Source organism: Macaca nemestrina, chromosome 8 (assembly GCF_043159975.1).
Source record: "Macaca nemestrina isolate mMacNem1 chromosome 8, mMacNem.hap1, whole genome shotgun sequence".
NCBI classification, from domain to species: Eukaryota; Metazoa; Chordata; class Mammalia; order Primates; family Cercopithecidae; genus Macaca; species Macaca nemestrina.
Genome location: NC_092132.1, coordinates 90,624,805 through 90,650,333, shown reverse-complemented (window position 1 = coordinate 90,650,333; position 25,529 = coordinate 90,624,805). Strand labels below are relative to the sequence as shown.

Sequence of the window (25,529 nt, the reverse complement as noted above, 5' to 3'; positions counted from 1 at the left end):
AAAATCTTAAAATTATATCATCTTGCTACTTCCCCAAAGATCACTTAAAAATGTATTTATACTTGTGTATATATGTATGTATACACACTTGTAGATTATATTAAATATATCATTTTGTAACCTTCTCAGTTAATAGAAGGTATTAATCATTTAAGGATTTTTCATAATAAATATTTTTAATAAAATGTAATAGCTATAAATAATCCATTGTGTTGATGTAGCATAACATATTTACCTATTTTCTTATAATTTGTAATGGATGCTCATCTATATGTTATTTCATTAGAATAATTCCCATAAATGGAATTACAAAGTAGTTATATTAATTATATTAATGGTTATTCTCATCGTAATTTTTATGTCCCTTTTAATATAAAAAATAGCACTTGGCATCCAGAGTGAAATATAGTTTTATTTTTTTAATGCTCGTGGTGTCGTAAATTATATTGTAAAGGTACTGTAAGTTTTCGTTCATCATAGATTGAGGATTTGAAGAGACCTGACACATCGTAAGCAACATAGAGATTCATAGGAAAAGTGCAGAAATAAACCATTCCATTTCAAATCATCCTAATCACTTGAAAGTACCTCCTTATGTTGAGCAGAAAAGCTACCCATAAATTCTTTTGGCTTATAAAAAAGTCAATATCTTCTTCTATAAAACAACCATTGTTGTTTTTTCTTAGTATATTCTCATTTCCTCTTAGTATATTCATCTTATATGTATATAAATATACCAAAAAGTGGATTCTCAGTATTTCTTTTTAGTATATTCTCATCTGTGTCAAATGTATTGCTTTAATAGTTTCTTTTTATGTATGGTTTTAGACTCTTCACCTTTATGAATATTTCTCTTAAAGTGTGAATCTCCAAGTAGGAACCTGTCTTCTCATATAATCTGAACAGTTTAGAATAATGGTATTCCTTTTATGGGACCTTATACATCAGTTGATACAGTCTCAGCTTGGAATACATGTTTTGGGCATTTTTATTGCATTTCTGGTTTATATTAACATCATTAGGATATTTTATTCATAATATCCTTTCAGTGTAAAACATATAACTGATCTTTCAACCAAGCCACAGACCTTTACCTTGATACTGGTTAGTTTTTATCTTCTTGGTGTTAATCCAGTGTGCAAGCATGTTAGGATGCCTTTGATTATTTGATTCTGTTTTCTATGTTAGTTATCCGTACCAGCTTTGTGCATCCTGTGCTTTGTATCCCTTAATTGAGAAACTGAACTTTATGAATATAACAAGGCTATGTTAATTTTGTAGAAATAGATTTCATCCATTGCAAGACAACTATAGGGGAATGCTTTCACTGTCTTATTGTTTTTCAGATTTATATGTTCTGAAATTAGGGTTTAAATATCTGATATTACACTATCAGGTATTAGGAAGCATTTGTTTTCAGTTGTTTTCAATGACATGTTAGAATAAATCAACTTTCTCAAATACTATCTTGGAATAGCATACAGAGGCTATACAAGCTGTCCCTTTATGGCCACTCTCTGATGGTAATTCATGCTTATGCTGACCTCAACTTTAATCAACCCATGAACTATTAGAATCAGCTAATTTGTTATTTATTTCTATGAGTAATTTATTTTTTCCACTAGAGCTTCAGTGGACTAGCAGCAGCACAAAGTAGATAACTTTTTTTTTTTTTTTGGTTTGAGTCAACCTGATTGGTGTTTAATTAAATTGTTCAGTCACCCTCACAGAGGATGTTTTTGAGTCGTATGAATACATCTTAGGTACCATTGATTTTATTCAGGGTGACCGTGAAGAAGTCTATTGACTAATCCAGGGTCCCCATTAAATATTTTCCTAGCTTAGAGTATTTTAAACTTCTGGTCAACAAAAGCAACTGCTTTTATGGTTCTCAGTTCTCAGCAGAAATTTATAGTCTGAGACTAATGGACGTTGGTTCATTTCCAGAAGATCGTAGTATTACATGGTATTCATATTTAATTGATAACAGTACAAACTTTAATACATCATTCTGTATTATAGATTATATCATATTTAGCCATCAATTTTTATAATATGAGTGTACCCTGACAATGTGTTATTTTTGTGCAAGTGATGCAAGAACATGTTAATGCAGGAATAAGGGACCTTAGAAAACATCAACTCATTTGCAGATTAAATCAAACAAACAAGCTAAACACATACACACATAGATTTGTGTTTATCCATGCACAGACATGGAAAAAAATTCAGACTAAATAACCGTGGTCTCTTGATTTCATTTCAGAGTTTGTTTCTTTGTATGTTTGTTCACTGGCCTTCCTACCTCAGTCTGTCCCTGCTATAGTTCACCCTGTTTCAGACCTATCTTTCTAATACTTAGCTCATACCACCACCATACTTTAAAATTGTGACTGGTTCTCTCTTGCTTGCAAAAGGATGTGCCAACTCCCTTCCAGCTTGACCAGTGCCTTCCATGATCCTCACGTTTCTGTCTCTCCTCTTCACATATAGTATCTTATGTTCAACTGAACATTGGCACCTGCAGTTCTTCCAGCATGCCTGCTGCTTCAAGCCATGTACATGCTGGGAATGCTGTCCCATCTGTTTAGAATGCTCTTTCTGTCTTTCTGCAAAATTCTGAGCCATCTTCCTACATCCAGCACTGAGGTTTCCTCTGTGCAGCCTTTTCTGCCCACTCCTTAATTACTCACTTCCTGCCCTCTGCTACACCGGAACTTTTCAGTAGTTTTTTTTGTTTGTTGGTTTTCCATGAAGGTATTTGAGTGTTTGAAATCCAGATATTTGTATGTCTGTTTTCACTGCTGGATAGCATGTATCTCCAGGGTGTGACTGTCATTATTTATCTTTCAAACTTTTCATCAGTTCTGTTATTATGAGAGCAGTGAGCCTAACACAATGCCCAGCAATTAAGAGGAACTAAAGTCTTCTCGAATTGTGTAAAAGTGATTCTTTTAGATGACTAAGATATCCGTAAGATAGTAAGTGAGTGAATGATCGACATCCTGTAATGTTCACCATTGACCTAGGATCACCAGTTTCTCTCTGGAACTCATGGATGTGCTGTAGAGTCTTTGTCAGTAGAGATCTGGTAGTGCAGTTGCCTGGGCCTGAGGAAATTCCAAGTGTATTTGACTAGAAACGTCAGGCACAGTGGCCAAATGTTCACATGTAACATTGAGTTTTAAAAATTAGATCATGTCATAAAATTTTGTTGGACCAATTTTTGTGATCATTTCCAGGTCAGCTATTTCCGATGTAAATGACGTGGAATTCACACTTGCTCTGCCTGGGTTTGAAGTTTGGTTCCTTGTTACTTCCTGTGTAATTCTGGGCAAGTCACTTCACTTCTGAGTCCCGGTTTGTCCATCTGCTTAATAGGGGACAGCACCTCATAGGAGTAGTATGAGGGTTGAGTGAGAGTGACTTGATGATGAATGTTAAGTGCTTAGGATAGTGTGCAGCACAGAAGAAAACCTCACATGCTAGCAGCACTGCTGCATCCTGGTGAATTATGTTTAGGTGAATACAGAATGCTTATCAAGCTTGTTTAAGTGCAGGTGCTTTGCAGTTAAACATCCCATAGTTTGCTTATTATGTGACTCGGCCATATTATTTAATTTCCCTGCTTCTTTTCCTCTTCTTAAAATGGACATCATAATTTGACTCACCTTATGAGTTTGGAATGAGGATTGAATGAGAAATGCATATAAAAGGTGCAACGCAGAACCCTGCATATATTAGGAGCTTAAAAACAATTAAATTGTTCAGTCACTCCCAGAGACAGAGATTACCCAGAGCTGTTATACTGACAGGGATTACCCAGCACATTCTAGAGACAACTTTAAAAAATGAATATCAGTTCTTTCATAGCATTTGTTTTTATTTCTATATTTTTGCATGGTTTTTATTTTAAAATTAGTTCATTATAGCTTAGCAGGAATAATTTCATATTTGTTGGGCTTTTCATCATTGTCGGTAAGATCCTAAGTGCTGCCTAGGGCTGCGTATAGTTTCAAGCTACAGAATTAAAGGAAGGAGATCAGCTCTGGCTGCCTTTTAACCATTTGACATGAAGAACTTTTACCTCATCATCTTGGGTGTATAAGATTTCAAAGTGGAAATATCAGTGAAGAATTAAAGTGCAGTTGTTGGGGTACTTTCAGACAACCAGTGCAGAGTAGCATGGGAGATGCCCTCAGCACTGCCTGGCCCAGTATCTCCTCAGATGAGACCACAGGCGAAAGGGAGTGTGAAGAAGACAGCCATTCTAGCTTGGGACGTCATGGCATTCTTTACAAACAGGAGTGGCTGTGTTTGGGCACTGCTGGTTGCTAGAGAATGCATTGTGAAACACAAGTGCTGTGCAGCCCTGCTCTCGTGGACAACTGCTCTGAGCACCTCAGGAACAATTTGTATGTGTGAAAATTCTCTTTAGTTCCAAATCCTTTCCATTGCCCACTCCAGTAAGGTATTTTTTTATTTTTTTGGAAATATTTCAGAAAATTTTTCTCTGCCCTCAATTTGTCACTTACTTATCGTATGTGAAAACAAGTTTAAATTCCCCCTTTTTATTACTTTATGTGGTGGTAGTTCTATATAAAATATGTAAGTCAAGCAGGCAGCTTTATGAAAAATCTGTGGACATAGGACAGAAACTCCAGTTTGCCCTCCTGGGTAAGTGAAAGATTGCCAGGTAGGTCAGATGTTTACTGTTCGAATCCAGTTTACTTCGGTGGTTGAGGGTCAGTTGACCAGAACCTTGCTGTGAGGAGACAAGCACAAATCAGCTCCCTAGAGTCCTCACAGTGCAGTGCCTCCTGCTTGCTTCACCCTACCCTGCCCAGTTTTCATGTCCTTTGGCTCCAATGTGACAAAGGATTCTGTCAGCCTGATGTTGTATCTGATCTGCCACTAATGCTTTATTCCCCCATAGAAGAAATCAGACGTTTCCAAAGTGGTAAGACTCTTCTGTCAGAAGATGAATGGAAGGTGTTAGTGCTGACGGGAAATACAGGAACTCGAGCCAATGTCACTCTCTGGGTGTATGGAGATAAAGGAGTCACTGGGCCAATAAGTCTTCGCAAGGACAGCTCAGAGCAGCTCTTCCTTCCGGGACAGGAGGATGAGTTTCAGGTAAACAACACTGTGATATTTTCCTGTGAACATTTCAAAGACATTTCTGTAATGTAGAAGTGTGTGTGTGTGTCTCCTATTAAAATGGATCTCTGGTCTTTTAGAATGCCTGTAAGTTAATAATGCTTATTGTAACAATCAAAGGAAATATTTTTGCTCACATATCTTATTCGAGCAAGTAAAGTTGTAGAAAAAACTGCTTTCTTTAAAGACAGTTTATTTTAGTATATTTTCAAACCATGGGTTTGGAACTGGCCCTATAAACTACCAACTTCAACTCAATTTATAACCAACTTATATGCTGTATAGAGATTCTTCTGGTAATGAAAACTCTTCTTTTATATACTTGCATATACTTATAGATGTTGCTCAGCTGAGCTATACAGGTGTGAAATTATTTTCTTTTTATAAAATTTGTTTCATCTTTTTAATTAAAAAAGTCTTAAAAATGAAATAATTTCCTTGGCATCTTCACAGGCCATGTTTTGAAGCTCTGCCCATGCCCATTCTAATTTCTCTCTCTTTTACTTCTTAGAGTCAGAGAACACTGGGCTGCTTAAGTTTGCATGTGGCTGGTTGCCTCTCCTAGTTCCTCAGAGCTTTGGCCAAGTTTCAATTAGGACAATTACATTCCACTTCACTAATCCACCCTTCCACCCCCACTGCCTGTGAAAGCTCTTTGGTGCACTGTTAAACAGCAGTCATTTTCTCTAGAGGGTATTCCTTTTGCATCCTAAGGCTGACTAGAGAATAGAGAATGATTGAGGACAACTCGTGTTGCCAGGAACCCAAGGCTATCTGGGGCTACGGTACCTGGCAATCACTAATACCCAAATGGTTTCTAGATTTTCAGACCTAAGCCTGTCATTCTACTTTTGTAATCATTAAAGTTAATTTTCATTGAAGAAAAGCAATTGTCTGCAGTTGTGGAAGAGCACTTCGGCTCCTTGCATAGGCAACCATACCTTATATAAATACATATTTCAAAAGATTATTTGAAGATAATTGTTTAGAATTCAGAATGTGTGTGTATGGTTAGATCCCTAAGTCACCCCACAAAAGTCTAATTTTCCCGTAATATACCTTGTGGTATATGTATTTATATGCTGATAAATCCTATCAATGTTTTTCTGAAAAATTTACTTATGGTCAAATCTTGGAATGAATGGTATAGATTCTCAGTCTTGATGCACATTGGAATTACCCAGGGAGCTTTAAAAACCACTGATGCCTGATTCCACCTCCAGAAATTCTAGTTTAATTTGCCTGAGGTGCAGTCTGGGTATTGAGGTTTTCAGATGTTCCCCAACTGATTCTAAAGTGCAACCAAGGTTGAGAATGCTGGATATAGCACTAGACTGCAAATCAGGTAAGCTAGATTAGAGTCCTTGCTTCCCACATATTAGTTATGTGACCTTGAATATGCCACTTAATTTCTCCAGGCCAGCATTATCTTCATGTATAGAATACAGGCAAAAATATCTTTTCTTTCTAAATTTTAAGGTAGTGTGATGACAAAAAGAGAAAATGTGTATAAATTAAAAAGGGAATCCTATTGACATATAGTAAAACTCATAAACTGGTTAAGAACAGAAGCCTTGGAGTCAGAGACCAGGTTCAAATCACCCTTTCACTAGTTTTGTGACCTTAAATAGACTGATTATCCTTTCTAATCCTCAATTTCCTACTTAGTACAAGGTAGGTAATAATACTTAAAAACCTTGCTGTGAAATTTAAAGAATGCCTGGGAAGGTGTGTGTCGGGCGCTGTACCCGGTAGATGGGAAGTGCTCTACAGGTGACAGATTGCAGGCACTAAGGACTCTCGCTCTGCTGGTAAATGGCTCAGGATATGTTTTCTACCCGCCTCTGTCATTTACTGTGAAGAGTGAATAGCTCTAGATTATTACCTCAGTGGTGGAGATTGGGGCTACATGTGGAAGCTCCCAGGAGCGTAGAGTCTTGTGGACTCCAGGCCAGCAGGATGGGCATTGCCTGGGAGCTTGTGAGACACACAGAATTTTGGTTCCCATCCCAGACCTACTGGATCAGAATCTGCGTTTTAACCGGATCCCCGTGTAATTTGTGTGTGCGCTAAAGTTTGAGAAGCACTGGCCTAGGGGTTAATGGGCTCTGGGACTGGGGCCTTGTGATAGTTTGAGAATCCTAAATTAGGATGAATTGACACATTTCTACTCTCTCTCCTCTGTGAGTATTGATTCTCTTGTTCCTTTTAATTGGCATCATTTGCCAGTTTTAAGTTTGTCTTTCATTCTCTTTTCCTTCTTTCCAGTCCTGAAGTGAGCATATAGCCATTTTTGAGGACAATATGGGATATTTTATTAAACCTGGGTTCAAATTTTACTTTTGGAACTTTCTGTGTATCCAGCTGTGTATCCTTAGACAAATGACTTAACCTCTTTGAGTTTATTCATCTTTTAAAGTAGATGCTTAAAAGAGCCTTACCCTTCACAGGGTGACTGTGTGAATTGTCAGGGACAAGAATATCAAATCTTTCCCGCCTGGCTGGCACAGAGCTGAGTAGCAGTTAGTTCTGCTCTTCTGCAGTGACAGGCACATAGGTATCAAGTCACATATGCTTGGTAACCAGACTGTTCAGATATCCCTTTATTATTTTCACTTAAATTGTGCAGAAAGGAAGTTTACACTTAAGTGCTAATGGATTCTTGGGACAATGAAAGGATATTTAAAGTGTGATTTACCTTTTAGAGACAAAGTAGCCTCAAACTGGAGGATAACTTCCTGCTTTCTCTGGGAGGAAGAGCTAGCCTCTGAGTTCTGCCACTGAAACCAGCTCTGGGAATAAGGAAGTGGGGGAAATTGGCTGTTGGGGATTAACATCCCTATTTTCCTTCTTCCCAGTTGACACCAGCATAATTTCTCTTGACCTGGTATTGAAACAGGCCCAGTTTTGTTCTAGCTGCTGCAGTCTGTAGGGGAAAGTGGTGGTGGGCACTTAAAAAAAAAGAATTGTAAGCATGGGAACTGGGTATGAAAGAGGAGTTCTGCTAGTTTTTTCGTGATTTGACTGTCCCAGCTCTTTCAGGGTCTAGTCCATAGGTAGGCAATGTCTAGTCAGATATAATATGCAAGTGCCTACCTATTTATATCTCTAGTCTGCAGAGGTAGATTGGCACCTATAGCAGAAATAATGACAGTGGCTGTTAGGTAAGCCATTAAGTAATAAGGTGGTATATTACATTTAAAAAAAATTCTCACAGTTCAGTGACCTGGACATATTTTATTATACTAAAAATGTCTGCTTATAAGTCTGTCTCCCTTGCTAGGCTGTATATTTCTCCAAGTTAGAGACAGTGCCGTTATTTTCATCTTTGCATACCTGTGGACTTGCATATTGTTTATTGTTTCAATATACATTTATTTAGTTGAACTGAAAATTTTATGCCATAAGCATTATGTGACCATTCTTACAGATAAAGAAATTGAAGATAAGAGAAGTAAAAAACCATATTTTACTCAGTTTACAACAGTCAGGCTCCCAGTTGAGCTCCAAGTAATTCCAAAGCCAGTTCTCTACAATGCTACCTTGGATTAACAAATACTCTTGGTCCTCATCAAAAACTAAAGCAGCACCCATATTCTGTGGGCAGGTTTGCTTCTCTTCCTTGAACGTAGAACATCTATATCTTAACCTAGGTATCATCAAAGACGACAGGATTTTCAGAGTACAAGGAAGTTCTAGACTCACGCTTTGCTTAAGCTTGTAGAAATCACCATATTTAGCTTTTCTTTGGTGAAAATTGTTTTTTTTTTTTATTTCTTAAAATACAAGCCCATCTTTCTGTCATTGGAACTCAGAAAGTGTTGGCTTCCAGTGAGAAATGTGTGGTAGTCGGAGAACTGAGCATATGTGTGTTCTTCATCCTGTTCTCTCATTTGACTCCTTCTGCATATTTTTAGTCAAGTCTCATGATATTTCTGTCTCATACTCTGTGTCTGTGAAGTTCACTGATTGTTTCTTGAGGGCACTTCTTTTCTAGACTCTGAAAGAATTCCTGAGAGCTTTTTAACTATTAGGAACAAAAAATGCATTTAGTGTAAAGAGAAAGAATTTTTTAATGTGCTTAATTTAAAACATTCTGATAATTTTTTTCTTCTTTGCATTTCGTTTAGGTTGAAATAAGGAGCATTGGAAACATATATAAGATAAGGATAGGACATGATGGAACCAGTGAGCAACCCGAGTGGAAATTGCAGAGGGTAATCATGTCACTTATTTTTTTCTTCATAGTTATTCTCTGATGAAAAGAAGCAAGCAGGCTATGTAAAGCAGTGAAAATGGTATTTTCCTAATTACAGATGCCCCTTCACTTACAGTGGAGTTATATCTCTCTAAACTCATGGTAAATAAAAAATATCCTAAGTCAAAAACGAATTTAATGCCAGTGACATAGCAGATGGTTCCCTACTTACTATGGTTTGACTTAAGATTTTTCGACTTTATGATGGCGTGAAAGCTCAATAGAAACTGTAACCCATCATAGAAGTCATACAGAGCTCTCTGACTTCCCAGTAAACCCATCATAACCTCAAGAAATTGTAAGTTGAACTATGGTAAGTTGAGGACCATCCATATCGTAAATAATGTGAACAAAATTTTTGTGGACATAACACTGTAAACAAATATGGTTCATCCTTGTGAAAGGTTTTTTTTTTTTCTTTTTTAAATAGCATATTTATGGTTATATTTGCAAAGGTAATATCTGTTCATAGAAGAAATCTGAAAAATACAGTGAAGTGTAAGAATAAAAATGAGTAGTTATTCATTGATCATTAGATGACCCCTCTGGTGGTGCATTTTTTTTTTTTTTTCTCAAATCTTTTTCTATGAATCTCTTTCATGGTTCCTTGCAGTCTCATGTGCTTTCTCTCTCTCAGTATAGATATAGATACATACACACACACACATATCACATATATTTGTGTAAATATCAATGTAAAATATAGCCATGTGCCACAGAGTGATATTTTGATTAGCAGTGGACTGCATATACAATGGTGGTCCCATAAGATTATAATGGAGCTGAAAAATTCTTACTGCCTGGTGATGTCATAGCTGTTGTAATGTCCTAGTGTAATGCATTACTCATGTATTTGTGGTGATGCAGGTGTAAACAAACTTGCTGTGCTGCCAGTTGTATAAAAGTATAGCATATTCAATTATGTACAGTACATAATACTTGCTAATATAAGCAACTGTTACTGGGATGTGTTTTTATATATATATATAAAATATATTTTCTCTATATACATATAATACCGTATACTTTTAATCACTTAGAGTGTACTCATTCTACTTATTAACAAAAAGTTAACTGTAAAACAGCCTCAGGCAGGCTTTCAAGAAGTATTCCAGAAGAAGGTATTGTTATCATAGGAGATGACGGCTTCATGCATGTTGTTCCCCTGAATATCTCCCAATGGGACAAGATGTGGGGGTGTAAGGCAGTGATATGGGTGAATCTGACACTGTGCAGGCCTAGGCGAATGTGTATGTTTATGTCTTTATTTTTAACAAGAAAACTTACAAAGTAAAAAAGAAAATTTAAGTAGAGAGCCAGGCACAGTGGCTCATGCCTATAATCCTAGCACTTTGGGAGGCCAAGGTGGGTGGATCACGAGGTCAGGAGTTCGAGACCAGCCTAACCAACATGGTGAAATCCTGTCTCTACTAAAAATACAAAAATTAGCTGGGCGTGGTGGTACGCGCCTATAATCTCAGCTACTTGGGAGGCTGAGGCAGGAGAATCGCTTGAACCTAGGAGGCGGAGGTTGCAGTGAGCCGAGATCTCACCACTGCATTCCAGCCTGGGCAACAAGGCAAGACTCTATCTTAAAAAAAATAAAATAAGTAGAAAAAAAGCTTCTGGGCTGGGTGTAGGGGCTCATGCCTATAATCTCAGCACTTTGGGAGGCGGAGGCGGAGGCGGAACGGAACACCTGAGGTCAGGAGTTCGAGACCAGCCTGGCCAACATGGTGAAACCCCATCTCTACTAAAAATACAAAAATTACCCGGGTGTGGTGGCAGGCACCTGTAATCCCAGCCACTCGGGGGACTGAGGCAGAATTGCTTGAACCTGGGAGGCGGAGGTTGCGGTGAGCCAAGATCACACCATTGCACTCCAGCCTGGGGGACAAGAGCGAGACTTTGTCTCAAAAACAAAAAAACAAAACAAAACAAAAAAACTTATGGAATAAGGATATAAAGAAAATATTTTTGTATGACTATACAGTATGTTTGTGTTTTAAGCCAAATATTATTACAAAAGAGTCAAGGGGTTTTTTAAAAATTAAAATTTTAATTTATTATGGAAGAAAAAATTTTTTATGAATTTAGTGTAGCGTAATTATACAATGTTAATGAAGTGTACAGTAGTGTACAGTAATATCCTAGGCCTTCACATTCACTCACCACTTACTCACTGACTCACCCAGAGCAACTTCCATCCTGCAAACTCCCTTCATGGCAAATGCCCTATACAGGTGTACCATTTTTAATCTTTTATGTTCTATTTTTACTTTACCTTTTCTATGTTTAATAAGTTTAAATTTGTAAATACTTACCATTGTGTTACAATTTCCTATAGTACAGTAACATGCTATACAGGTGTGTAGCCTGTGAGCAATAAGCTATACCATATAGCCTAGGTGTGTAGTAGGCTATTCCATCTAGGTTTGTGGAAGTGCACTCTGTGATGTTGACACAATAATGAAATTGCCTAACAATGCATTTCTTGGAAAGTATCCCCATTGTTAAACAACACATGAATATATATAAAAACATATGTATAAATACCTTAAGTATGTACATATAAATACATGTATATATATGTTTATATGTGCTTTGCCCTTTTAGTGAAATTGAATCATTCTATGTATGCACTTGGGGATCCTGGTTTTTTTATTTTTTATTTTTATTTAATCATGGCAGTAATAACAATAATAATAATAATACTGAGTATTTGTTGAGTGCTTAACATATGCCACCTACCTTACAAATACCATTGTATTTCTGCGTGATAGCAACTCTTTGTTTTAGGTACCATTAATATTCTATTTTACAGATGAGGAGACTGAGGCTTGATAAAGTTATTTGCCTGAGGTTCGTCAGTAAGTGGTCTTATTGTATGTTGGACTCCAGAGATTGAGATCTTAAGCACTATCATTGGACCTTAAGTTTATTTTCAAAAATAGATGGTAATTAAAATCTTAAAAGCCTTGAGATTTCTGTATGGAAGCACTAGATTATAGTGGAGTCAGATGAAATGGTTTGAATCGTAGAACATCTTTCTGGCTTTAAATACGGTATCTGTCACTGGTTCCTTTACAGTACATGATATGTTATTCCAAAATGCTTGAGGTTTAAAATTTGGAATACCACTGATAGAGTCTAGCAAAATATTTCTTTCTTTTTTAGTGTTTCTTAATTTTATCTGTGATTTTTATTATTGTATCTTTGGTTGTATAATGAAAGTAATTGAGAAAAATGTTAATTTAGCTGAAATATTTATTGTAGCATTTCTTAGCATATGCCTATATAGTGAAATGTTTTCTAGTCGTACAGGAACAGGTAAATATGTTCCAGTCAGTAAGTCAAGAAATTCCTACTTAGCACCTAATATATGCCCTGCATTATGCTAGACGATATGGAGGATTTGAGGAAACCATTTGGTGACTTTAAAGTTTTCTATTTAGAAGCATTGAAAGAATTTGAAGAAGAGAAAAGCAATCACCTTTTAATAAGATGCAAAAACCATGGAACCTGCAAAGTGTAGTAAAATCACAAGCTCTGTGCCTGTGAATTACTGGGAAAGGCGAGTCAGAACATTTTAAAAGAAACTTACCCTTGAGTTAAGTGGGCCTGAAGTCAATAGTATGGCTTGTGCTTTCTCTGGGACCTGTGAGTGAAAAAGTGGTTGAGAGGCATAGCAACATCACTACGTAGTGATTCTTCAACTGGAGGAAAAAAACATCCCCAGCAGAAGCCATCCAAGGAAGGAGCACTCAGTCCTGGGAACCAAGGGAGGGGTCATCCATTCCTCTGGTCAGTGGCAAAGGCTTCTGTGAAGAGTAAAGTGGGTAGAACATTAATTAATTGATTGAATTGAGCAGCTCGAACTGTCATTACCAAAGCAGTGTAAGAGAAGGGACTTTTCCTGTAGAGTACTTTACCTTTTATTGTGAAGTGATTTCAAATTTATTTAAAAAATTGAAAGAATGGAACAAAGAACTCAAATTTCACCCAGATTCCCCATTGTTAAGGTTGCACCCCGTCTACTTTGCCATTCCGTGTTAAAATGTATATATGTATGTGTGTTTATGTGTGTGTTTTAATCATTTGACAAATATTTACTGACATGATGTCCACTGATTCTTAAGCTATGTAAATATCTTATTCACCATAAAATTTTTACCCACTAATTTTAGGATCCATCGATGATTCTTGCCTTAGTCAGTTATTACTATGATGGTTGCCAAATGGTGATTTTTATATTCTATTGTTATTTCTCTACATGTTAATTGGCATTCTACTACAAGGTAGAACTTCTTCCTTCTCTCCATTTCAAAATTTCGTTTATTTATTTATACCAGCGTGTACTTGTAGATCCTTATTTTATTTGATGGGCTAATCTTTATTAACATAATTTACTTTGATGCTGAAACCATCCTTCATTTTTTCCTGTAAGCCCCTATATTCTTTTCACTTGTCACTGTCCGTTCTACGAGGACTTCTTTACTTTCTGATTTGAAAAGTTGTTTCAGGCTTATCTAGCACTTTCTTTTCCCTAGCCCTGGAATTACGTATTTCTCAAGGAGCCCTAGTTTAATTTAGTGGAGAATGTCTTTTAGACACCAGTATTTATGTGAGCCATTCAGATAAGTTACTTTCCCCACTAATGCCCACTCACCTCAGCCCTGAGGCCACTTCCCATGATGTGAAAAGCCAGCCATGCTTCTGCTTTCCCAAGATGCTCCCCAGTAAATGTTTCCAGTATGGAAAACACTGAGTTTCCCACATGAGTTTTGGAAACACTGAGTTTTTCATTCCTCTCTTGGAGGGTCACAATGCAAATAAATATAGTAAAGACTCTGGGATGCCCTGTGGTAAGGAAGTCTGTTTAACAGCATTTCCAAAACTAAATTCACCAAGGGGGCCATATTTTTCAGGTAAAATCTATTAACATTCTATGAAAGGAATACTGTGCATTACTGTAGGGGTTCGAGGCATTTGGGGTTTGATTTAGGAAAAAGATATGACTATGGTGCAGAGGCAGTAGCACACATTTTATTAGCACACAACATCACCTAAGATGTTGTGACAAGGTTGCATATGGAGGAAGTTCCCTCCAGCAGTAATCTGTCCAGAAGCCACAGTGCAGGCCTATACTCAAAAGGGGAAGAGGGCAAGGGAGCTCCCTAGGGAGCCTAGGTGATGCCTCTGAGTGCACAGTGGGGACATGTGTCAGAGAGCCCCAAAGGGATGGTTATGAAATATTGCATCCTAAATATGTAAAATAATTTGTTCCCCAATGAGAAGCAAAGTGTCTATTTGCAAAGCTGAAATAGTTTCCTTGTGTTTGAAGGATCTTTACATAGACTGGAATTTGTCAGACACAAGCTGTTTGACCTTGTTTAGGTAGAGTCACTTGATGAATACATAGACCTACAAATATTTTATTACCGTCTCTTGCGGTCCCATTCAAGCATATAGAAAAAATTCTGTATAGATGACTACCATCTTCTGTCTGATAATTAAACTCCAGTCATTATTTCTTCTCTCAGTATTTCACAAATACACTGGAAGTTTATTGCTATACAGTACAAAATTTTATTCCTCCACATGCATTTGCTCAGTGGCAAAGTTCAGTAATCTTTATGTCTTTTATATAGTCTTCTTAATCAGTATTTCCCTTTTGTTATATTGCATGGACTATGCTAGTCAAATTAGCTTTATATTTTAGGACAGATTAGGACCAAGGCAAGTTTTAAATACATAGATTTAAGTGTGTCAGGGTGGGAGAGAGCACATCAAGTCTCTCCTTGGACTTTGGTGCTAGAATAAACAATAGCACAGATGTATAAAAGTATACATTTGTACTCATTCAGAAAACAATTGTACTCGTATTCAAAGTATGTTATCAAGTATTACTAGAAGAGTTGATAAGAGTTGGAAGAGTTCTGTTGGTCATTTGAGCATGCCAACATGACTAAGATGCAGTTCTTGTCTTCAAAGAACACATCCCACCATTAACCTAACTATAAACCAGATTGTGCTTAGTTATCCATAAAGTTGTCATTGTAATTGTCCCAGTGAAAATGGCACACGCTGTCTCTACATCTGTCTTCCAAAAGATTTATGGAGAGAACTAAATTGATTTCTCCCTTTTCTCAGGTTCTGAGCAGGAAGGTTGGGTAACCTGACCTAGATGTTATATTCTCATTGCTGAATTCTAACATGTTAATTCAGACATTGTAAGTACCACCATCTGTCTGTTCCAGTCAACTATTTTTAGGATATGTATTTAACCACTTGGTTGAAAATTTTTAAAGTAATCCAGGAATTTTAAGTTTCTAAGAAACAATAATGAGTTTTTATGGTAATGTTCTCTTGTGAAACAACTAATATTTGCTGTTGTAAATCAGTAGGGAGAGCTCAGCAAATGAACTTTAGTTTCTATTGAAGGCATTCCTAAAATTATTCCTATTCATTTAGGAAATTAAAACAAATGCTGAATATTTTATGTGATAAAGACACTGCTGTTTCCTTTTCCTTTATTTTTTCCCCAAGCAGTTTATTTGTTTGTTTGCAAGGAAAATGAATGCATGTTTCAGTGAAAAAATGGTTTTGGAAATTCACCCTTTTTCTATTTCTCATCTATCCCACCATAAAGTTTGGCCTCGAAGTTTAATGTTAGTGCACTTTTTCTCAGCTGTATCGACTCTTTCATAGTACTCACATTTGGCAATTCTGTATCAGAGCTAAGGCAAAAGTCAAAGCTTTGGGTCTTTTTAGTATTGATAGAATAATACTAGATGATGCTTCAGTCTGAAAGCCAAAAGAAAATACTATTTCCAAAAAGGAAAATGATTGGTTTTACAGTGACCAAAGGCTGCCTTTTGTGGACTTGGAAAATCTGAAAGTCTGCCATTATTAGGACATATGCCATGAGGGTTCCCCCCATTAATGATCAACCGTTTATAGCCAATAGCTATTGTTCATCTTGTGATGAACAATGCAAGCACTTATGGAATGCTATTGTTTGGGGGAAGCTGTTGTTTCTAAACAAGATTTTGTTGAAATTTTTCCCAGTGTCCCAAATTAAAATGGGTGAAAATCTAGTTTTTGACATAGCATTTTGAGCAGGGAGCACCTGCCCATTTCATGATACTCTGGTACTTTGGGGCTTTTGATCTAGTGGTGGGTCATGTGATGTCATTCAGACTCTTGTATTCCTTGATCATACTTCAGAGGCCTTTGAGAAGGTCTGACTTGCTATTTCAGCCATATTAATACACATTAACCAACTGTGCTGTCTAGCATTCAAAATACAGTTGTAGAATATTAATCCAAGTGACCATACTGATTTCAGGTAATGGGTAGCTTGGACTCAAAGTGAGATGGCTGTAACTGAACATAGACAGATAGTAATTAACTTTGAATATTGAAGAAAGAAAGATAAGAATACATTTTAGCAAATGCTGTTAAAACTAATAATTGTTTTTAAATCTTAAGTTTTCTATTTTTTTCTCTCTGGAATTGACTTTGACTCTTTCAAATTGAGGTAATAAACTTTACAGTTGAAGTCAAAAGACTCAAAAGATGTTTAATTTCTAAAAATTTAAAAAACACTTTTTCTCTAGGTTTTTCTTGTTGTAAAATAGGGCTCAATGGTACTTGGTATCTCACAAGTTGTGAATATCGGTGAAAAAAGTAAATAAAACATAATCAGACCTTTTTGATTCCCTCATTCAAGCTACTCTCCTTCAGTCTTGTTCGTCTGAGTAGATGGTGTCACTGTCTACCTAGTTATATAAGCCAGAATCCTACAAATTTTCCTAGATTGTTTTATTTCCCTTCCCTCCAAAATCCAATTCCTCAGGAATCTCCTGCTGACTCTATTGCTGAAACATACCTCAATTTTGTCTATTTTTCCTCCATCTTATTACCATCACTTTACTCCAAGTTGCAATTTTTTCTCTTCTCTCTGCTGTAAAGGTCTCCTGTGATAGCCTTCCAGCTTCTTTTTCCCCCGGCTCAGTATCCAGATTTCAAAGAGCAGCCAGGGTGATCTCTCATAAACATCAGTCAGATCATGTCCCCTCATGTAATCTGCCCACCTCTTTCTCTGCCCCTTCTCATGCTGTGGAAGCCACACTGGTCTTCTCCTGCTTTAGAGGTCCTTTGCTATACAATCTCAAGGGAGCCCACGTTTGCTCTTGATCACATCAGCATGGTTTATTATCTTTATAACACATCCCTTATCTGACATTTTACATTTGTTTATTGTCTGACTTCCACTAGAAAGTGAGTGACTTGAGAACAGGAGCTTTGTATTTCAGTGTTATAATACCAACTCCTAGAGTATTGCCTGTCATACAGTAGATGTTAGATAAACATTTGTGGAATGAATGAACAAATAAAACACATTTTGTTTATTTAACACGTATTTATAATATGTGAAGTACGGCTGGGTACAGTGGCTTATGCCTGTAATCCCAGCACTTTGGGAGCCCAAGGCCAGAGGATCTCTTGAGCCCAGAAGTTTAAGACCAGCCTGGGCAACATGGGAAGACCCCTGTCTCTACAGAAATGCAAAAAATTAGCTGGGTGTGCTGCAGTGAGCTGAGATTGCACCAGTGCACTCCAGCCTGGGTGACAGAGTGAGACCCTGTCTCAAATATATAGCCTGGAGAGTCTTGGAGGTTTGACCCATTCACACAGAATTAGCGGCGAGATAAGGCCAGTGCCCCTTCTCTTGGCCCATGGCCTAATGCCCTCTCCAATGTCTGGGCTGCCTCTGCAGCACATTTGCTATACATTAACTGGATAAATAAGCTCAAATAGAATAGGAATTCTCTCGAAACTTTTTGATCATTCTAAGTCTTTGAATTGAAGTGGGTCATAGGTTTCGGTGAATTTGTTATTATTTTAACCTACTGCTGGTTAATATGATATGGTAACCTACTTGATATGAGCCCAAGGCAGTCCTGAGATTAGCAAAATTAGGTAAGAAATGCCTTATTTTTTTGAAGTTTTAAAGTATCTCATAAATATTTCTAGTTCCTTTTCATTTCCAGTTACCTCTTCACTTCAGGGTTCTAGAAAGAACTGCATAAAGGAAAGAGCAAGTTCTGAAATGCAGTAAGAAAAATAGTTTGTTTTTGAGGATTTTCTAGTTCAGTGAACAGCAGGAAGCACCAGCTTCTTTTGACAAAATCTCCAGGCAAATGTTTAATCTCAAAAGACTCCAGTAGTTTATAGAAACATTCTCAAAGTTGTGCCAGCTTATTTGAACCAAAGATAAATTCATGTATTTGATAGTCCCTCAGTCAGTTGTAAACACCATAGTTGGTTCCCCTTGTACAGTCCTTGTAACAAATAGGGTGTTATCACAAGGCACAGGATGAGAAATAAGGACATTTAGAGTCAAGCTTTGACTTTGTGTCTGATTTGCAAGAACACTTAAAATGTTCTCTGTTAACACATTTAAACCTTATTATATTTTCATATTTCTGGCTATACAAAGAAAATATTAATGACTGACATGACTGCCCCATCCACCATCCCCAGTATCAGATCTTATAGAGTACTGTAAATACTTTGTGTCCAACAAATGTGTTGGTGACTATTTGCCTTTACTTTTTCAGAAAAAGCTTTGTGTGTATGGAATCTGTAATGAAAGTAGAAGTATTTTTTGTTTTGTTTTGTTTTATAGAACAAAGGTTTATGGTATTTCAGAGTAGGATTTCTAAAAGGATTTTTTTCTAAATCCTTTCTCATCCTAATGTATTCTTTGTGTTCTAACCAGTGTTTATCTTGCATCCACTGTTAAGCAGACAACTGGCCACATGGGTAGCTCTCAGAAAGTATTTGTTGACTCTGGTTCTATATCATTTCTCTTCTAGGAAAAGATAAGATTATTTTATTTATTTTGTTTAGGATTAAATGAGATGTGTGAAGAGTGTTTTATTAAAAAGGTAGAATACAAATATAGATGGTGGCAATTGTTGTTGGTTATTAATTACATTTAGTCAGGATGTGGAGTGAGGCTATGGCAAAGGGCAGTTGGCTCATTCTGCCCTCGCAACCCCGAGTCTTCTGGCCACAGTGATGACCTTTCTTCTGACCCAACTGGACCTGATCCTTGCTCCATTGATATCTAGGTTGACATTAAATGCAGGCACTAAGAACAATTAGAGAAGGGGCTCAGGGAGGACATGAAAGAAGAGGTAAAGCCTTTGAGAGGAGTTGGGACAGTGCCAGTCCTTATAGTTTAGAGAGGAATGGCCTCCTTTTTCTTAAAAGCTCGTGCCTGAGGTACAAAAGACCAGAATGGGAGCCATTTTAGGGAAAGCAGGCAAGGATTGCACAGTGATCTAGGGGCCCAGGAGACTAGAAGTGCTGGAGAGCTTTCTTGGGAGGATGGGATGAGTGGGAGACCTAGCTAAGAGGACAGCTTTGGGATTCCAAAGCTTTGGAGATTTCTTTTTTTGTTTTGTTGAAGTTAGAGTTTTTGCCTTTTGTTTATGAACTCCTTGACTGATGGGCTAGAGAATTCATGGAGGGGCCCAGGAGAGAGGAAGCAGGAGAAGCTACTTCAGACTGGCTAAGGGGAGGAGAGCCAAAGGAGACCACTAGTTGTCTTCCCAGATGGTCGTGGTCAGCTCTCCCAAGTACAGTAGGAGTCAGGGAATTGGATTAGTGTTTCTCATTCTGGTAATAGAGAACTGAACATTTGGCTGAAGTGTTCCTTGTGCAGCCTCTAGGAGGTTGTTAAAGAGTGAGGAACCACAATCCCAAATAATTGTTAAGAATTCTGATCTCTAATCTCTGAGATTAATTTTGACACTATTATTATTAATAACAATAAACGTGTTGAGCACTCAGGGTATATACATGATCACTTTTAATGTTTATACCACAGCAAGGTAGATACTATCATTATCCCAATTGAGAACATTGAGGTTTTGAGAACTAGGCAGTACCCATATCACATAGCTAGCATGTGGATCTGGAAAGAAGTGGTCTTACTTCTAGGCACAAAAACCAACCTCTTACTGTTAACTTGGAAGATTAGATGTTCTGAAATCAAGCTCTTTTACAATGTTCTTAGGTATCACTGAGAGGTGAAGCCAACTGGACTTCCTGGGTCAAGTGGGGACTTGGAGAACTTTTCTGTCTTACAAGAGGATTGTAAAACGCCCCAATCAGCACTATGTGGATAGGATTGTAAAACGCAACAATCGGTGCTCTGTAGCTAGCAAGGGGATTGTAAAATGCACCAATCGGCACCCTGTAAAACTCACCAATCAGTAAAGTGCACCAATCAGCAGGAGTCTAAAAATAGCCAATCACAGGGAAGATTAAAAAAGGGCATTCTGATAGGACACATGGAACACGGGAGGGGACAAATAAGGGAATAAAAACTGGCCACCCCTGCCAGCAGTGGCAACTCTCTGGGGTCCCATTCCATGCTGTGGAAACATTGTTCTTTCGCTCTTCACAGTAAATCTTGCTGCTGATCATTCTTTGGGTCTGTGCCATATTCAAGAGCTGTAACACTCACCGTGAAGGTGTGCGGCTCCATTCTTGAAGTCAGCGAGACCACGAAACCACCAGAAGGAACCCACTCCCGACACAGCGCCACCCATTCTTAAGAAAGTTCTGCTTTGGGAAATAACTACCTATGTGTAATCATTTATAGTTTACAAACCATTTTCTAAAAGGTGTTTTAATCTCATTTTATTACATAAGGCACTTTTCAGCTTGTTGAGATGTAATGGCAGTTTTGCAAATGAGGGCCTGAAGATGACAGGTCCTCTTGTGGAACTTTTATAAAAGTGCTCGGTGAGCTGCCATGTTTGTGCTGGTTTGTTTTTGAACTGCATGGTGGGAGGAAGTGCTTCTGACAATTTGTACTTTGCAAACATTTAATCTTTGATTTAACTCACCATCACAAGACTGCTATTGCTCACTGATCCACCAAAAAATGAGGTAAAATAAACTTTCATACTTGTTTTCATTAATCTTTCTTAATGTATGCATAGCTCACATTTATTTCAGTGGTTAATGGTTAAGGCCATACACCTGGTAAGTAGCAGTGCCAATACATAAACCAAGGTCTTTTCATTCAAATCCAGGTTTGTTTCACTTGCCACATGCATTTTACTGAGTCCTGCCATTAGCTATCATGTAACTGGGCTTAAACATTGTGGTCGTCCTGGAATTTTGCCTTCTTACTAATTTAACAGTTGAAAAAAATTTTTGTGAAAATAAAAACAAACCTAACTGGAGATTACCTAGATTCTTTATTTTTCTGTTTTGAGCCATCATGACTTTGAAGGTAAATGGAACTCATTTAGAGCCCTCGCCATGGAGGCTTTTCAGTGGTGTTGGTGGGATTGCACTTAAGTCAAATCAGTGAGGCTTTCTTATCAGTGGGCTCTTCTAAGGATGAAGGGATGATGGGGCCTTAGAAACCAGAGGCTTCTTGCCAGTTTACATGGAGAGGCTAATGTAGAGGAAGAACCTGTTGAAGTTTTAGGTAGTATGACCTTGTAATCGCTTAACATTTTCTTAGGTTCTTGGAAACTGTGACTTCAAACAAAACTTGGCATAACGAAACTAATTTACCACAGGCTAACCGATACAAACAAGAGTTAAATTTCTAGTGCATATTTCTGGTCCCAAAAACATCACCAATCTTATAAAGTCCAAAACACTTCACATATTAACCATTGAAATAAATGTGAGCTATACATAAATTTAATAAAGATTAATGAAAACAAGTAAGAAAGTTTTACCCTATATTTGGTGAATTAGTGAGTGATAGCAGTCGTAGTTTTGGTGAGTTAAATCAAGGAATAAATGTTTGCGAAGGGAAATTGTCAGGACCACCTCCTCCCACCATGCAGTTCAAAAACCATCACAAACATGACAACTCACTGAGTGCTTTCGTCCCCTAATTGTTTATTGTTGTACATTTGTATGATTATTATAGACGTTACAAATTTTTATTTGACAATCATTTGTATTCATTCGTTCATTTTTCAACCTGCTTATTCCAGTTCAGAGTTGTGGGTGGGCAGAGCCTGTCCTGGCAGCTCAGGGTGCAAGGCGGGAACTGACCTGGCCAGGACGCCATGCCATCATCCCATTGCAGGGCACACTCATACCCACACACTTGCACACCCCCCACACTCTCACACTGGGACCATGTAGACACACCAGTTCCTCTAACATGCAGAACTTCTGGATGTTGGAGGAAACTGGAGGACCTGGAGAAAACCCATACAGACTTAGGGAGAATGTGCAAATTCCACACAGACACTGGCCCCTGTCTAAATAAAGAATGATATAATCCAAAGAGAACATTTCCAATTTTAGCAGAATACATTATATTTACCTTTTTAATATTAATGTATGTATACATATATACATTTCACTAATGTTAATATGAAGTATCTATATAGTTTATATAAAATTTTATACATTACATATAATCTCATTTAATATCCACAGTAACCGTATGAGATAGTCATTATTTCTATTTTAAAGATGAGAAAACTGATATTCAAAGTGGTTACATGATTTCTCATGGTCAGTTGGAAATGCCAGAGCTAGACTTTGGTCACAGTTTTTCTAGCTGTCCAGTGTTCTTTTCAAGACCTCTTGCCTGGAGCAAGTAAAGATACAGTCGTCACTCATTAATAATCAGGTGTGCTGAGTTAGTCTGTAACCTGTGTTGACAAAAACACATTTCACATAGTTATTCATTTGATCATTCATTCAACAAACGACCCAAGGACTGCCTTGTGAAAGCTTGTGGTAGTATCAAGATGGATAGGACATGGTTTCTTCCCTCAAGTCAGTCAAATATTAGCTCTTAAATCATGAATGGGGAGGCTGTCGCGGATCACAAAGTAGGGTTGCTGAACCAAACTGGGGGCTCACAAAAAACTCCTTAGAAGAGGTTACGTGTAAGCTATGAAGGATGGGCAGAGTCATTATGGTAATGAGTCGGGATGAAAACTGTTCTAAGCAGAGCTATGAGTGTATGTGAAAACTGACATGAGAGGGAATGTAGCCAGGTTGAGGAACCATGAACAGATCAGTACAACTAGAACATAGCACGTGAGGGAGAAGTATCTAGCAAGATTATGACCCAACCATGAAGTGCTCGTTGTATTGAGGATTTGGGATTTTATACTATAGGAAGGACTGTTTAAAAAAAGTTGTGTGCAGTGTGCAAAATGATCATATTTCTGTTTTAAAATAGTCTCTCTTGAAACAGGCTATAGGCAGGATTGGAAGAGAGCAAGAACAGCAGACAATGGGTTATGGCAGCAAGCTTGAAGAAAAAGCCATCTCAGAAATGGTGGCACCTGCTCCGAAGACCAGGAAGCAGAGAAAATTGAGGAGGGATGGGGACTTATTTAGAAGATTAGCTGGAATCTTAAAAGTATAAGGACATTTTTATCTATCGTGATAGGAGGCAAGGCAAACAACTGTGGGCTTATGCCTGGAAGTCCTCTGCTAGTCTGCTGGCATGTGAAGGGGAAGATAAAGGGAAGGGGCCTTTGTGTGGAACAGCCACCAAAAGGGCTGACGAGGGGTCTATGGAGGAGTCACTGGGCTGCGGGGAAAGGCAGCTGCCTGCATGCTGGAAGGTGCAGGCATTTGGTCTGTGGCAACTGGGAGTTTATTTAGAGCCTACAGATGTTATAAATACACTTAAAAGGCAATCACTTTTTTTTTTTTTTTTTTTTTTTTTGAGACGGAGTCTCACTCTGTCGCCCAGGCTGGAGTGCAGTGGCGTGATCTCGCCCCGGGAGGCGGTTCACGCTATTCTCCTGCCTCAGCTTCCCAAGTAGCTGGTTCTACAGGCGCCTGCCACCACGCCCAGCTAATTTTTTTGTGTATTTAGTAGAGACAGGGTTTCACCGTGTTAGCCAGGATGGTCTCGATCTCCTGACCTCGTGATCCACCCGCCTCAGCCTCCCAAAGTGCTGGGATTACAGGCGTGAGCCACAGCACCTGGCAAAAGGCATTCACTTTTTTTTTTTCAAGTTCTGATGTATGTCTTGCTTTGGTGACTGATATGAACACAAGACCTCCTTTCGAGTTCTCTGAGATTGCTTTTTTTCCAAATCACTACGACAGGTGAAATTGAGAGCTTTGAATCTGCTAGAGTCCATTTCAAATCTTCATGCCTCCATTTTCTTATCTATTAGATTGAAAGAATTTTACAAGTCTGGTTGGTTAAGGTTAAAAGATAATTAAAATAAAGCACTTACCATAATACATGGCAAATAAAAATTGCCTAATAAACAGCTGATGGTACTGCTACTACTGCTACTACTACTACTGCTGCTAGTAAGTTGGTGCAAAAGTAATTGTGGTTTTGTCATTAACAGTAATGGCAAAATGGCAATTTTGCACCAACCTGCTACTACTACTACTACTACTACTATTGCTAATACTACTAAGAACCATCACCACTATCACCATCATCAGAGTATGCAGTACATTTTTGAAATCCCTGGGATGCATTTTGAATTCCAAGTTCTTTGAGAAATTGGAGATGACACAATTTGGTCATTTTTTCTTCTAATTCCAGGTGACCATGCAACATACGAAAAGCAAGAAGATCCTAGATTTTGCAGCAAACGTGCGGCTCTCTCGGATTCAGGCAGATGGGGATGTTGTCTGTGAGCTTCCTGTAGTAAAAGGAGGACAAGCTATTTTTCCATGTGTGTTATTAATCTTCAGTAGCATCTATTCCATAGACAAATTGTTTGGTAGTTGCTTAAATTTGCTTCTAAGCTATTTAGTTACAGAATATTTTTCCTGCTTCTAGGAGAGTTGTTTTACTCCTGAGAAGTGACGTTTTTAATGTCACAGCATGAGTTGCTGGTGGATCTTAGATTAAATGTAATCTCAAAATTGTTCTTGTGGCCCAGCCACAGTCACAAAGGCTGAGGCTATGAGAGACAAGAAATGCCGTGACTGCAACTCACCTTAGCTTTGCCTGGGGCCAGCTTACCTCCTTGCTTGATTTCTTTCCTCATCAAACCTTACGTCATTTTAAACTTTAAATATAATGTACAATAACAGTCACCCTTACCAC

At 37.9% G+C, this 25,529-nt stretch overlaps 1 protein-coding gene across 3 annotated transcripts in view; it reads left to right on the top strand.

The window, feature by feature from the left end:
- Window positions 1-25,529, top strand: part of LOC105482286 (RP1 axonemal microtubule associated) — a 328,970-nt gene that overhangs the window by 168,006 nt on the left and 135,435 nt on the right. For all 3 annotated transcript variants that reach the window (XM_071068238.1, XM_071068237.1, XM_071068236.1), the window contains 3 exons: window positions 4,937-5,136; window positions 9,291-9,377; window positions 25,020-25,152. In XM_071068238.1, the coding sequence (XP_070924339.1) occupies window positions 4,937-5,136; window positions 9,291-9,377; window positions 25,020-25,152 (420 nt within the window). The remainder of the gene's footprint in view (window positions 1-4,936; window positions 5,137-9,290; window positions 9,378-25,019; window positions 25,153-25,529) is intronic.